This window comes from Haliotis rufescens, unplaced genomic scaffold, assembly GCF_023055435.1.
Source record: "Haliotis rufescens isolate VD_foot unplaced genomic scaffold, xgHalRufe1.0.p SCAF_2, whole genome shotgun sequence".
NCBI lineage: Eukaryota > Metazoa > Mollusca > Gastropoda > Lepetellida > Haliotidae > Haliotis > Haliotis rufescens.
Window position 1 is genome coordinate 5,095,706 of NW_025963890.1, and position 14,624 is coordinate 5,110,329.

The 14,624-nt window shown below is 40.4% G+C and overlaps 1 protein-coding gene across 1 annotated transcript; it reads left to right on the forward strand.

The window, feature by feature from the left end:
* Nucleotides 1-680: 680 nt before the first annotated feature.
* Nucleotides 681-14,177, forward strand: LOC124112778 (phytanoyl-CoA dioxygenase domain-containing protein 1-like). Its single transcript, XM_046472918.2, has 4 exons — nucleotides 681-1,045; nucleotides 10,096-10,312; nucleotides 10,788-10,876; nucleotides 11,375-14,177. The coding sequence occupies exons 1-4, from the start codon at nucleotides 919-921 to the stop codon at nucleotides 11,725-11,727; spliced, it is 786 nt and encodes a 261-aa protein (XP_046328874.1). The 5' UTR covers nucleotides 681-918; the 3' UTR covers nucleotides 11,728-14,177.
* Nucleotides 14,178-14,624: the final 447 nt, after the last annotated feature.

Here is a 14,624-nt window from a genome sequence, read left to right on the forward strand (position 1 = left end):
GAATCTCTCTCTCTCTCTCTCTGTCTCTGTCTCTGTCTCTCTGTGTCTCTCTCTCTCTGTCTCTCTCTCGCACGTGAAATGACTTACTGATAACGCGCAAAACTATGAAACATTGACATAAACGAGATAGTGAATCGTTTTTTAAGAATATTTACTAATGTGTGTGTGTGTGTGGGGGGGGGGGGGGGGGGGGGTGTCGGAATGCGAGAATGAGATAATATTATTGTAGTAGTGGAGTGTGGCACTCCCTAAAACAACACCTTGTGGGTTTGTTTGAGACTAGACCTTACCCAAACTTTAATGTATTTCATATACACATCCATGTACATTTTACAGTTTTGACAGATTCCCCGTCTTTACCACGGTTATGACTGACTGTAGCTAGTTGTCAGTGTCTCTGTCTCTCCCTTCCTCTATTTCCTTCTCTCTACGTCAAGGGATTGAAATAACTTTAAACTTAGTTACCCCCACAGTTGGGTATTATGTCGACTGGATTCTAACATGCCTCAATGCTTCCTGCTTTCATTCCTTCAAGGGGATTGAAGGGTCAGTTCGGACGCTGGTCACAAGTACACCTTGCCCTTCAAGGTGTCACATAGTCAAACGGTTCCTAATCACGTACGCCGGTTCCACCAATCAAATCAAAGAAGACGAAAGACATCTAGAAATGGTCATTCAGAGGCGGAGGGTTTTAAAAAAGGGGAATCGCATTGCCCCACGTCACAAGGTGACCCAAACATAGAGGTATTTGAAAAAGAAGTATGTTTGCACCACTGCAGTCCAATCGTATCCAGATATGAAGGCGTGGCTGTACCTTCCGGTTAGTCTCCTATAAATACAGCGATCTAGCAATCTAGCACACAACAACTGTCAAATCCATATCACTGCGTTAACAAGCGGCCGACTGAACAACTAACGATGACCGATGTTAAAAACGTGGCCGAATTTTTCGACACTAACGGCTACATATGCGGTCTGTCCGTTCTCAACGAAGAAGAGACGCTGGATCTGCGAAAGAATTTCAATGACTTTGAAAAAAGTATTGGTAAGTTTTTATAAAATGGAATTGATATCCGGTTGAAATTTGGTTTTGTGCGAAGATAATGGCTATGCTTTAAGTGTTATTCAACTTATACCAAGGGACGATAAGACTTGGTTTGTGTGAATGGCGGGTGCTAGTTGTAGGGCAGGACATGCTTACCCTTTTCGCGAACAACTGGTGTCATCACTGAGATTCAGTAACTTTCACGGCTATTTTGCGATTCTAAAAATCTAAAATCTAAACAAAAATCACATATAAACGTCGATCAAATGGATAGCGCATATTTTTGTGCTTAAGTCACTTGGATATTGTTTAGCTTCATAAACTGTTCATAAGAAACATGTCAGACAGCTTTGACATCATTGATGACTTAGTCTTATGAGATGATGTAAACATTAGGGAAAATGAGCTCAAATAAATACAGAAACAGAGGGTCTAAAATTGCCACAGTGTTAGGCCCGAAAGTCTATTTAGGATTTAAATTGTGATTAAGGAAGTAGAGGGTAGAGAGACAAGATAACAAATCTTAACAAAACCTACCTGCCATACAAGTGCTTGTTCGTTAGTATCCGTAAGCCTAGCAACTGCATGATTCCCAATTAGATTAGAAAGTCACAAACTGTGATGAACGCAGCGTGTGTTCGATGAAGGAAATACAGCCCCTCAGATCCTTGTTTACTGAATACACCTTGACCAGTGTTCAGTGATATAACTTATTAAGATATTGAACATTTTTCACACATGAAAGAGTTCAATCTGGGCAGTCAACTGGTAGCGGTAAACATGGCTATTAATGCTCATGTGTGTCAGGTTGCCCTAACCTCGCAGTCACATCTGTATACAAAACAAGTGCATAGTCTAAACTAGGCTACATATGCATTCAGTCGTTTCAATAATTCAGTGCGCTGTCACAGCATGCTGTGTTAGTCTGTACAGCACAACGTATTTTATTAGTAATTGGTCAATCCTTCATAAATCATATTTTTGCCATTCATTTCACATATGCCTCGGTAGAATTGAGGTAGGGGAAGGACTTCTGGTCAGTTAACAAGGTATTCAGATATCCAAAAACTCGTTTATCCGGACAACATTTTAGCAAAAGCAATTGTCCGGATAAGCGAGGTTCGACTGTATAGCGCGTGATACATGCCAAAACAGATGTGTTAGGACATGATTCGAACTTGCTGAAGGGATACCAATGGACCCTGATCATAATACATTGGTTGCTTATTAGGGCTCCAAGCTGAAAGGCTGGAAGCCCTATTGTAATCGTTCGATTCATTATTAGGGCCCCAAGCCGAAAGGCTGGAAGCCCTATTGTAATCGTTCGATTTATTATTTATTAGGGCTCCAAGCCGAAAGGCTGGAAGCCCTATTGTAATCGTTCGATTTATTATTTATTATTATTAGGGCTCCAAGCCGAAAGGCTGGAAGCCCTATTGTAACCGTTCGATTTATTATTTGGGCTCCAAGCCGAAAGGCTGGAAGCCCTATTGTAATCGTTCGATTTATTATTTATTAGGGCTCCAAGCCGAAAGGCTGGAAGCCCTATTGTAATCGTTCGATTTATTATTTATTATTATTAGGGCTCCAAGCCGAAAGGCTGGAAGCCCTATTGTAATCGTTCGATTTATTATTTAGGGCTCCAAGCCGAAAGGCTGGAAGCCCTAATGTAATCGTTCGATTTATTATTTATTAGGGCTCCAAGCCGAAAGGCTGGAAGCCCTATTGTAATCGTTCGATTAATTATTTATTATGATTTTTATTTGTTATTCCGCCGATTTTTGTACCAGCGCTAGCAAAATAACCACTAGCCCGATTTTGTTCAAATTTTGTGTGTGTATGGAGACCTTTGAGTACTAGATTCCCCCCAAAACTCGAGGCCATAGGCCCAAAGGACAAGGGCAGATAACTGAAAAACAAGTATTTTTGGACGATATATTTTGCCCTGCTGCTCCACAACCGTTTGTCCGTTTACTTTCAAACCTTGTATGTATCTGCTGCTTTAGTTCCTTGACATTGTTTGTTCTTTGACTTTGGTCATTGGTCACATGGTTTGGCAGCCATATTGGATTTAAGGTTTTCACAGGGTTTTTGGGGCACCTGTCTTCAAATACTATCTCCTCTGAATCCACTGCATGGAATGCTTTCAAACTTTCTGAGAATTGTCTCCATACAGAACACAACAAATTGCCATAGCCGTTTTTGGATATCATATTTAGTTGCGGCCATATTGCATTTAAGGTTTTCACAGGGTTTTTGGGGCACCTGTCTTCAAATACTATCTCCTCTGAATCCACTGCATGGAATGCTTTCAATCTTCCTGAGAATTGTCTCCATACAGAACACAACAAATTGCCATAGCCGTTTTTGGATATCTTTCTTGGTGACGGCGCTACTGTATTTTGATTTTGATGATTGCTTTCACCGAATTTTTACTTTATACAAAGATCATATCTTGTAAGGTTCTCCACAGAAACCATTGAAAGTTCACAATAAGTTAGTCGGACATATGTACATGATATTTTGTTCTTGGTTGCATGCTAAAAGTAACACCGCTTGGTGGTAATATTGACAAAATACCGAATACATCGCTCAGAAAACCTAGGGTTATTTCCCTTTGACCGTCAAGTGTCTTTTGCAGTATGAATACTACCCTTGAAGATGAGGGTTAGAACTGGTCTTCAGCAACCCATGCTTGTCTTAAGAGGCGATTATCGGGATTCGAACATTGTCTTGGTGGTAAATGGGTTTAGAACACACTGGGTAACCTGGCACACACCAATTTCGTAGTGGTGATGTCCTGCAAACGGTGACTATCTTTTGCATGAGTTGGTACAAGCAAACCATATGCGGATTCGAACATGGTCGGAGACAAACATGGGTTAAGAACACACTGGGACATATGTGGTGATGTCTCACAAGCAGTTCATTACATTTGACGGCGATGGTACAGGCAAACCATTTGAGGATTCGAACATGGTCGAAGTCAAACATGGGTTAAGAACACACTGGGACACATGTGGGGATGTCTGACAAGCGGTTCATTACATTTGACGGCGTTGGTACAGGCAAACCATTTCAGGATTCGAACATGGACGAGGTCGGAAACAGGTTTAGCACTTTATCTCAGCAATACGACATAAAACCGGGGCCCTGACGAACTCAGAACGCTCATCCATTTGAATGGAGCTCAACTGACAAAGAAGTTACAGCCTAAAGAGTCACCAAGCCGAAAAGCTGAAGAGTCCCAGTGCTCTCGTTCGATTTAATATTATGATTATTCCGCCGATTTTTGTACCAGAGCTAGCATATTAACCACTGTCTCGATTCCATTCAAATTGTGTATGTGTATCCAGATACTTATGTACCAGATAACACACAAATTCCAAGGCCGTAGGCCCAAAGACCAAGAGCAGATAACTGAAAAATAAGCAATTTTTAAAGTTATATTTAGCCCTATTGCTCCGCAACCGCTTGTCTAATTACTTTCAAACTTTAGATGTGTCTGCTGTTTTGGGTGCTTGACATTTTATGTTCTTTGACTTTGGTCATTGGTCACGTGGTTTGGCAGCCATATTGGATTCAAGGTTTTCACAGTGTCTTTTGGGTACCTGTTTTTAAATGCATACTATTCTGAATCCATTGCATGAAATGTGTTCACACTTTCTGAGAATAGAGTCCTTACATAGCACATCAAACTCTGTTAGCCGATTTTGGATATTTTTTATTGGATTTTGATTTTGATCATTTTTTTCACTGAAACTCTACTTTGAAGATCATATCTTGTAAGGTTCTCCACAGAAACTATTGAAAGTTTTCATGAAGTTAGTGTGCCATATGCATCTTATTGTTTGTTTTTGGTTGCCTGCTAAAGTAACTCCTTTGGTGGTAATATTTGATTAATATTTGGGACACCCCTGGAATACGCCAATTTCGTTGTGGTGATTTCCGGTGACTATTTCTTTACGGAATTGGTACAAGCAAACCTTAAATGGATTCGAACATGTCCGAGGTCGGAAATGGGGTAAGAACAGACTTGGACACTCCGGCACACGCCAATTTTGTAGCGGCGATACCCTGCAAGTAGTGCCTACATTTGACGGATTTGGTTCACGGAAACCCTTCGAGGCTTCGAACATGGATGTTTGTGCACAGTATAGCTTGGATCCCGCCATTGCTGCTATACAGCTATATTTATTATTATTTATTATTCCGCCGATTTTTGTACCAGCGCTAGCAAAATAACCACTAGCCCGATTTTGTTCAAATTTTGTGTGTGTATGGAGACCTTTGAGTACTAGATTCCCCCAAAAAACACAAGGCCATAGGCCCAACGGACAAGGGCAGATAAATGAAAAACAAGTATTTTTGGACGATATATTTTGCCCTGCTGCTCCACAACCGTTTGTCCGTTTACTTTCAAACCTTGTATGTATCTGCTGCTTCAGTTTCTTGACATCGTTTGTTCTTTGACTTTGGTCATTGGTCACATGGTTTGGCAGCCATATTGGATTTAAGGTTTTCACAGGTTTTTTGGGTACCTGTCTTCAAATACTATCTCCTCTGAATCCACTGCATGAAATGCTTTCAAACAGACTTGGACACCCCGGCACACAACAATTTCGTAGCGGCGATACCCTACAAGTGGTGCCTAAATTTGAGGGATTTGGTACAAGGAAACCCTTTGAGGCTTTGAACATGGACGTTTGTGCACAGTATAGCTTGGAGCCCACCATTGCTGCTTTGCAGCTATATTTATTATTATTATTATACATATTGTATTGTCCAAAAAGACAAAGGGATTGGGCACAAGTGCAGCACTTATTACCGCCTTCTCCCTACATACAGTTATACATAATATTGCATAATGAAAATGAACAATTTACAGTTGAAGCTTCACATTGTGGAAACATAGTGCGCAATATATACAGTGCTCATACGAAGGATATGTACAATGTGCTGGAAGGTTTAGACAGATACAACTTGGTTACCGCTCCCTAACTGTAACATTAACTGAACTTTACGCCTTTTATACACATTTGTGATGGGGCGACAATGCGACAACGAGACATATTTTGACATTGAAAATGTCGCGTTACGGCATTGTCGCCCTTTTGTAAAATATAGAAAAAGATTATTCAAAGAGCGACAATGCGACAACGCGACGATGCGACAAATGGCCAAAATATCGCGTTGTCGAATTGTCGCGCTTTGGTTAATTTTGACACGTTTTGCTTGTTTTGTAAGGGCGTCAATGCGACAATACGACAACGCGACAATAGAAGTCTAACATGCCAATTTAAAGATAAAATGTAAAAATGCGCTATAGCTCTTCAAGAAGAATTATCAATAATGGGATGGGTAATGAGTTCATCTGCATGCCGAGACTATACGCTGTGATTAACAATAATGTCATGAGTCAATACATTTTGTCAAATGTATGACATGTATAACCTGTAGGAACCTATTGTTTATACTCGTCCATGTTTTTGACGGACAATATAATTTACATGCTCGGTAATAGTGAGGACGGGCATCATTGTGTGTTCAGGTTCAGGTGAACAATTGACTTGTCCTTGCATGTGTTTGTGACGGGTGCCACCTGTGTGGCAGGATACGATCACCTTTTCGCGAACACCCGTTGGATGGCCTGAACCACTTCGGATTTTTATCCCACATCAGTCTGATACACCGTGATATAACTGAAATACTGTTCAAAGTGGTGTTTAATGCGATCACCGTAGTGTGTTACTGCAACTGTCCAAATTTTGTGTAGTGATGTTATGTAATATGTAAAATAAAGCATATTCAATTATCCAATTGATTTGATTAGAATATACTTGCGTCAGTGTATTTTATAAACGACCCAAACCGTATTTGTTAAACACATATAATAACAGATCATATACACGCATGGTGCCTTGATTTACTATTAGCTTTAATAGGCCATTCCGGAATAAAATAATTCCCCAAAAAGCGAGGAGCATCTGTATTAGTTTGTTTTCAAGAAATGTATTCCAAAAAAACATCCTCATTAGATGAGAAGGCCTGTTAAGAACTATCTCAGTAAGTCAATCACAATGACAGGGCGTCGTAATACATTTACATCAAGTACAAGACGTCAAAATGGCCGACACGATAAACGTGACAGGAGATATTTCCGAAGTTGTTAATTAACCTGTGGCGATTTTCAAGCCTTTGTCATCACTGATCAATTGGCCGATCATTGAAAGGTGATTGTAAAGATGTGTCAAATAGATACTAAGGTAAATTCATAGATTGCTGTAGATTGTCACTACGATAGTTTGGATTTTTTGGGGTTTTTTCTTCTTCTTTTCTCTAGGATGGGTTGTAGCGAGGGTATCCTTAAACGGGCATGCAACCAAACTTTATGACTTATCCCAGAGTATGCTAAGACGCTACGTTCAAAATTAAAGGGTCTAAATGATGAGAAACAACGCTTCTGTATGAATTCGTATTAGGGAATTCCAGGGTTTTCCCCAGGAATGTGGGAGTAGTCAGTGTTTACGTAATTTCAAGAATACAGTCACGTGAAAAACGCCATGTGACCCACCTCTCGTCCTATGGAAAAGCTTTATATCGTGTAAACTTCACATTACAAAATTAGTTACTGTTATAACTAAATGAAACACAACCCATTATCCGATAGAGGTAACTGTGCATAGAGGAGGGATATGTTATCTCAATAAACTTGGTAACATGGTTTGGTTTGACTTCTTGGCGCGTGTCTGAATTCCATTAACATGTTACATATCCTAAAACTGACTAATCAGCAAATCTCGCTACACTGCGCGCGACAGATACTAGAGCAAGGCATGCCAGAAAAACGAAACCTGATGCTTCCGAAAGGAAGCCTTGGGCATCACGTGCGTCGGGGGGACCAGCGCCATCTGATTGGCCGTTAACAGTTGTACAAGGCGGAGCAAAAAGCATCGTTTTTCCGTCCATTTTACCCTTGAAAACTCGACGCTTCTCCGGACACTTTCTAGACGCTAACCAATTAATCAATTTTAATGAATTTTTAGTCGTTTTTCCGTCCAATGACCAAATACGGAAAAAAAGACGTTTTCGTGTTTGCAGTGTCTATTGTCTTTGTTCACATAGAGAAATGGATTCTCTTCCGGCTGGGGTTTACTTTAGTGTGAGTGTTGAAAGCAGTTTCACTGTTGTCAGTTATGTAAAGGTCAAATGTCGGAAGAAGGCTTTGAAAACAGTTGGGATGTGCTGAGGAAGTTCATAATATTTCCTCAAACTCTGAAAAGCAACATTCTGAAAACAACTTTTATCGTTATTTAGAAATGTGGTTTTCACCGTGATTTATGGGCAGTGGGTCAGCTTGGGTTTACTCGTCACGCCCGAATACGGGAATTCGTAATACAGTTAACTACGTTTATAACGAACACGCTAATAACGAACAGACGGATATAACGAATTTATTTTTGGTTCCGGCCATTTGTTGTATATATGCTGTATATATGCTTATAACGAACTACGGTTATAACGAACTGAAATTAGTGATCCCTTTGAGTTCGTTTAAACCCTAGTTTACTCGAGTGTTTATAGTGGGACCCGTATAGTGGCGTGAAACCACACTTACTCACTCACTCACTCACTCACGCACTCACTCACTCACTCACTCACTCACTCACTCACCATTAGATCAGAACAGAATCTTGTGATCAATGTACCACTTTAACAAATATCCGACTCACTCACTCACTCACTCACTCACTCACTCACTCACTCACTCACCATTAGATCAGAACAGAATCTTGTGATCAATGTACCACTTTAACAAATATCCGACTCGTGTTGTGGACGGGGGCGGGGGATAAAGCGTTCGCTCGTCAAGCCAAAGGCCCAGGATCTATTCCCCAAGTATCCACAATGTGTGAAGCCCATTTTGGGTGACCCCAGAAGCGATATTGCTGGGAATGACTAAATGCTACGTGAAACAGATGGTGGGCACATTGTAATCAAACTGATTTGTTTAAGTGAATTTGTTTCAACCTCGTGTTATTGTTTTGTATTGTGTCTGAACCGAGTGTCAAGGCACAGACGGTCATGAGGATTTGGTGCATCGCAGTGCAGAGTTATGACCCTTAACCACACCAGGATCCGGTGATCATGAGTCCAAGTTCCACATTTCCCCCCATTGTGATCCGCGTTCTGACGTTTGCACCAAACCCGTGCTTATTAATGGGTTTCACCGTACTAATTTGTACTATCCTGCCAATAGAATTAAATAATAATAATAATCATAATCATAATAATAATAATAGCTGCGCGCAGCGATGTCGGGCTCTATGATTTCTCATACCACCGAGTCATTTAGTTCAAGCCTACTCGAATCCACTTTATAAATACAGTACACATGAGAATTATATAATGTAATTAATAATTTGATCTTTCATTGGTCCGTTTTGACGAAATTGGCGTGTGCCGGAGTGTCAGAGTGCCACTTACCTCTTTTCCGACTTCGACAATGTTCGAATCCTCAAATGGTTTGCTTGTACCAATGCCGTCAAATGTATGCAGCATTTGCGGGATATCGCCCCTACGAAATTGATGGTTCCAGGGCGTACCAAGATCTTATAAACAGCCTTTCTGACAATCTGGGTAATGCAGAAGGCTGCAGTGTTGGGGAATCTTCACATTCTCCGAAAAGGTCTGGGTGGGTTTGACTAGGCAGCGCTTCCTGGGAGAAGTCCCAATCGCTCTCTGGGCTGCGTGTAGGGGGGGGGGGGGGGGGGGGGCAAGGGCCCTGAGCTGATGATGAGCCTAACCAGCCTGACTGTGCCAGGATCACCCAAACACTCTTTGCTGCATATTTTATTTTAATCTGTAAATAATAATAATTATAATAATAATAATGATAATAATAATGATGATAATAATAATAATGATGATAATAATAATAATAATGATAATAATAATAATAATAATGATAATAATAATAATAATGATGATAATAATAATAATAATATCCTGCTAATTGAATTAAATAATGATAACAAAAACAATTGCAGGCAAGGAGAACGCCCAGTACAACCTGCACAACGTTCACGTGGAACACCCCTGGGTGCTGAAGGTGGCCACTAAACCCTCCGTCCTTAAGCCTTTAAAGGAGATCCTGGGCTCCAACCTCATCCTGCTTGACTCGAGGTTCATCTGTAAATACCCCAACGAAGAAGTACCCCAGAAGGACGGCTCGGAGGCCTTCGTTGCTTGGCATCAGGATGTAAGGTGAGCTAAATCAGACATAAATATAACTCCTGCATATTTGACCGCCTTTAGGGATCATTTCCAAAGTTAGGTTTAGTTATTGGTTGTTATATACAGAAGATGCGACAAGTGTTGGTTTTTTTATTCTCGAGTTCACATCGACAGACAAACGAAAACACTGTCTTTCTGTGCGCATGCGCCAACGGAGTAGGACGGAAGTAGTAAATTACACGTCTCTTTCGAGATTCATCTGGCGGCAGATCGGTCTCCGATCTCAGACCCGTCTATTATAATCTGTATCTGAATACATATACAACTCTGTTATTGACTATTTTACAGAAAAGGCGTCACTTCGAGTTTTCAATTGTCATATTTAGATGATTGATTCAATGATATTTCCACCAGTACACCTTTGTAGAACACACTGTGATACCCGGCAAACACTTAATGCCGTGTAAAAGTCATAGACCCATGACTGGCCACTGACAACTTGCAGGTACTGGGGCGTCGAGGGAGACGTGGTCAGCGTGTGGCTGGCTGTCGACGATGCTGACGTGGAGAACGGCTGCATGATCGTCATTCCAGGTAGAGACTGGCTTAACAAATTCCATATAAATATTTGAACAGTAAAATTTTCTCGGAGATACGTCAATCTTGCCCTACCGTGCCAGTAACTATATAAGTAGCAGACAAGTGTGGATTATGACAGAAAGGTGTTTACGTTCAACTATTTTAAATTATGGTTCATACTCCGTTTGTACTTTTGTAATATTTTTTTGACGCGCGCCATCAATCATGACGTTTCTGATTTTGTCGTTGACTTTTGTGCGTCGCCATCTACTCTCATAATCTCATGAAACTATTGTAGCCGCCAAAAATGCTGTGATTTCCCTTTTGTTAATGTTCAACATCGCCCCATCTGATGCTAATACAAAACACGATCTACGTATTAAAAAAATTAGAATCTGTCCCTGCAGATTTAACATTACCCAACCAAAAGCAAGACCTGCTGAAGAATAACGGTTGCCCTTCACAGACATACGTGATGGAAAACAAAAGTAACCTTTTTTCATTCATTCCCAGCAACCCACAAGAGCGGAATCCTGCAGCACGACCAAACAGATACCAAGGGTAACTTGCTCACATCCAATCAAGAGATCCCACCCCACTTGTATGACGCAACAAAGTCCGTCCACTGTCCACTCAAAGCTGGCCAGATGTCCCTCCACCACGGCCACATCGTGCACGGCAGTCAGGCCAACAAATCAGACCGACGTCGCTGTGGCTTCGTTATCCGTTACATAGCAACGACAACTTATCCAATCGTAGACGAGACTCGTCCCCGGAAGTTCGCCACCACCGTGTTGGTTTCTGGGACTGACGAGCACAAGAATTTCGAGGACCATGCCCCTGCGTGGTTTGACTGGAAACAATAAGCCGTTAGCAATATCTTCTTGTGTTGTTGAGAATGAGTTAAGATTTATATATTTTGGTCGTGGTGTAATATTTTTTCCCAGCACCATTTAAGCCTCAAACGTTTGTCAAATACTTTAAATAATCATGGACAGTAAATTATTTCTGTGATTGTTAGCACCAATACATATATTTTGTCGGTTCGCTGTTAAGTGTTGCTGTTTCGCTTTGATTGTAAACGTTACATTATTTTCAAGCATGTAAAAATACTATATCATTCATGAATGTTCTAAAGTGCTCGCCCATTAAATGCGCTGTAGCTAAAAACCACTCACACTTACCACTCAACTTTTGATAGGCACATTCATATCATTCCACGTCATACTAAATTTAAATGTTGTATATGTAAGAGTAAAACATATATTACCATACCTCCATGCCAGAATGATGGTTCACGTGATCTTGATAAAATACTACGATCCCTCCTTTGAGATATATATTTCTGGGCGGAAGTCTAAATCCTATATACCCCGCCACGAAGCAAACAGCCACAAGCATTTTTCGAGTCAATCGAACAGCAGATTATAACCTGTCGGCAAGATAAATTCGTTGTATCAGTATCATTCAGGGTACATGTGGTTTTATGCGTCCCTCGTTAGGTTTTATGCCACTCGCCTCAAACTCGAAGTATAAAACCTAACGCACATAAAAGAACATGTACCCCTAGTGATACAGCTACAACCTAATGAAACCTATATAACCTCATCGAAAGTTGAGTAGTATATATAATTCATGTATTTTTCATATTGCTTTAGGTGATGTATTTCTGCAGATTGTATCATCATTTGCCGTTCTCTCCGTGTTAAATGTAAGAAACAAACGCTAAAGAGTATTTGTATCCTAGTATTACTAGCCGTCTATGGTTTATACTGAATCTATACTAACGAAACACATGGTTGCACAGCATGGCCCTCACGTCTGCATTGTGGCTTCTTATGAGAGTTGCGTCCCTTTGGCACGTCAGAAGCCAATAATTGTGGGTTCGATTCCGGGCTCTCCCCGATACCAGTGCTCAAAGTGGTAAACGTCCGAGACCCGCACCGTTTCTCCAACACGCCGTGATATAACTGGCTTGCTGTTCAAAGTGGCAAAAAACCCAACTCACTCACTCACCCACATCTGGCATCGAATATACACAAACAAATCCGAAAAAAATCCCTTTTTTATCCGAAGTTCGTCTTCACATTACCAGGAATGTTATTTTCCAGTCCAGATGGATTTGGTACGATTTCGAAATCACCGACTATTCGGTTTATATGCGACCTCGTCATAGCCAGAATTTACTATCGTTTAATATTTCATTTTCCGACGATAAAACAAACAGTAGCCGTTGCAAGGCTAGATCTAAAGAAATACCAAAACGATTTTTATCGGGATGCACAAAGAAAACTGAATATGATACCGGTTTCCCTAGAGTCTTATTATTCATCATCATTGAGTAATTGTATTATATGTATGTGAATGCCGAAGTGAATGTCAATCATAATGAGTGAATAGTCATAATGCGAATAACTATGTAAAAGGTGTATAACCGGTCTGGGTTTTGTGTGTGAATGTCTGTGATATATAGGAAACCGTATCAATATGTTATCCCATATCCAGAGAGATATGACTGTTTCTTTAGGCCAAGCCAGTAAGACCTTCCTGTGGACGGGTAGAAAAGGACGTGGCACCAATTGTTAAAACCACTTTTCTGTTAATTTCCACTTTGTGAGAATAATGAAAGGGCCTTATTTTGATACCAAAATTATTGTTTTCGTTTCAAAATTTTTTTTTATAAAGTTTTGTTTCTTTGTCCCATGCATCATCCCTCAAGGTTGCTGTGAAGGTCATGAGGCGATTTTTGTTAAAGTTTTATTGTTGACATTTTTTGTTTGTTTGTTGTTTAACGCCGCACTCAGCAATAATCCAGCTATGTGACAGCGGTTGTTGACATGTTTTTATTTTTCACAACACAGCTGTGCAGAAAAGGTTTAAAATTAACACTAAAATTGTTTTTGTCTTGTTTTATCGAATCCAATTGTATTGGTCGGCCTTGTTTATTTTTTTTTATTTTCGTTATTATTGTGAGTAACCTTCGAAAACTGCCCTTCATACAAGCCGTGTTGGGTGGCGATTTGTATCTACTGGTGTACATTGATTGTTGTATACATACCATTCTCTTCGTAATGGGTAAAACATGTATTTTAGGTTAAACAGGGTAATATACCAAACGTAGAAACTATTATATACATTGACGTTGTTCAATGTCATATTTTGCCAGGGTAAGGTAATGTCAGCAAAATCCATGATGTTATTTCTTGCCTTAAACTCCTTTTTTACGATTTTGCTTTTATGTATGTCACTTCATGTTGTAATGAATATTGTGTGTTCTTTGTGTTGTTTTATTTTCTGAAATAAAAAATTACTTTTTCTCCTTGTCTTGATTGATGTGCACATTAGGGGCGATGGGGGACAAATTTGTCATATATTTATAAAGGTTCGATTCCCATAATGAGTACGCTGTGACGTTATTTTAGATACCCCTCGCTGTGCCATTGTTACAATGTTTCTAAAAGCTCCGCGAAACCATAGTTACTTACCCTGGAGATGTTATACTAACCACGATGAGGCACCACACTGTATTTGCATAAGTCCCAATATGCCTTGTATTCGGCGTCTAAAGCGGTGATCGGTTAACGACATTGACTACAAGGAAGGGGTGAAGGGGTACGCCGCTTTTAGCAATACCCCAGCCCTTTCACGGAGCGGGAACCAGAAATGGGTTCACATATTGTACCCATGTAGGGAATCAAACCCGGATTTTCGGTGTGACAAGCGAACACTTCAACAACTAGGCTAACCCATCGCCCATGGTATG

What these genes read in the sequence shown, in the direction of transcription:
- LOC124112778 (XM_046472918.2), top strand. Translation starts at nt 919, where the DNA reads ATGACCGATGTTAAAAACGTGGCCGAATTTTTCGACACTAACGGCTAC. An exon ending in GCTTGGCATCAGGATGTAAG is followed by an intron (nt 10,313 to 10,787) that starts GTGAGCTAAATC and finishes GACAACTTGCAG; the next exon opens with GTACTGGGGCGTCGAGGGAG. An exon ending in CTGCATGATCGTCATTCCAG is followed by an intron (nt 10,877 to 11,374) that starts GTAGAGACTGGC and finishes ATTCATTCCCAG; the next exon opens with CAACCCACAAGAGCGGAATC.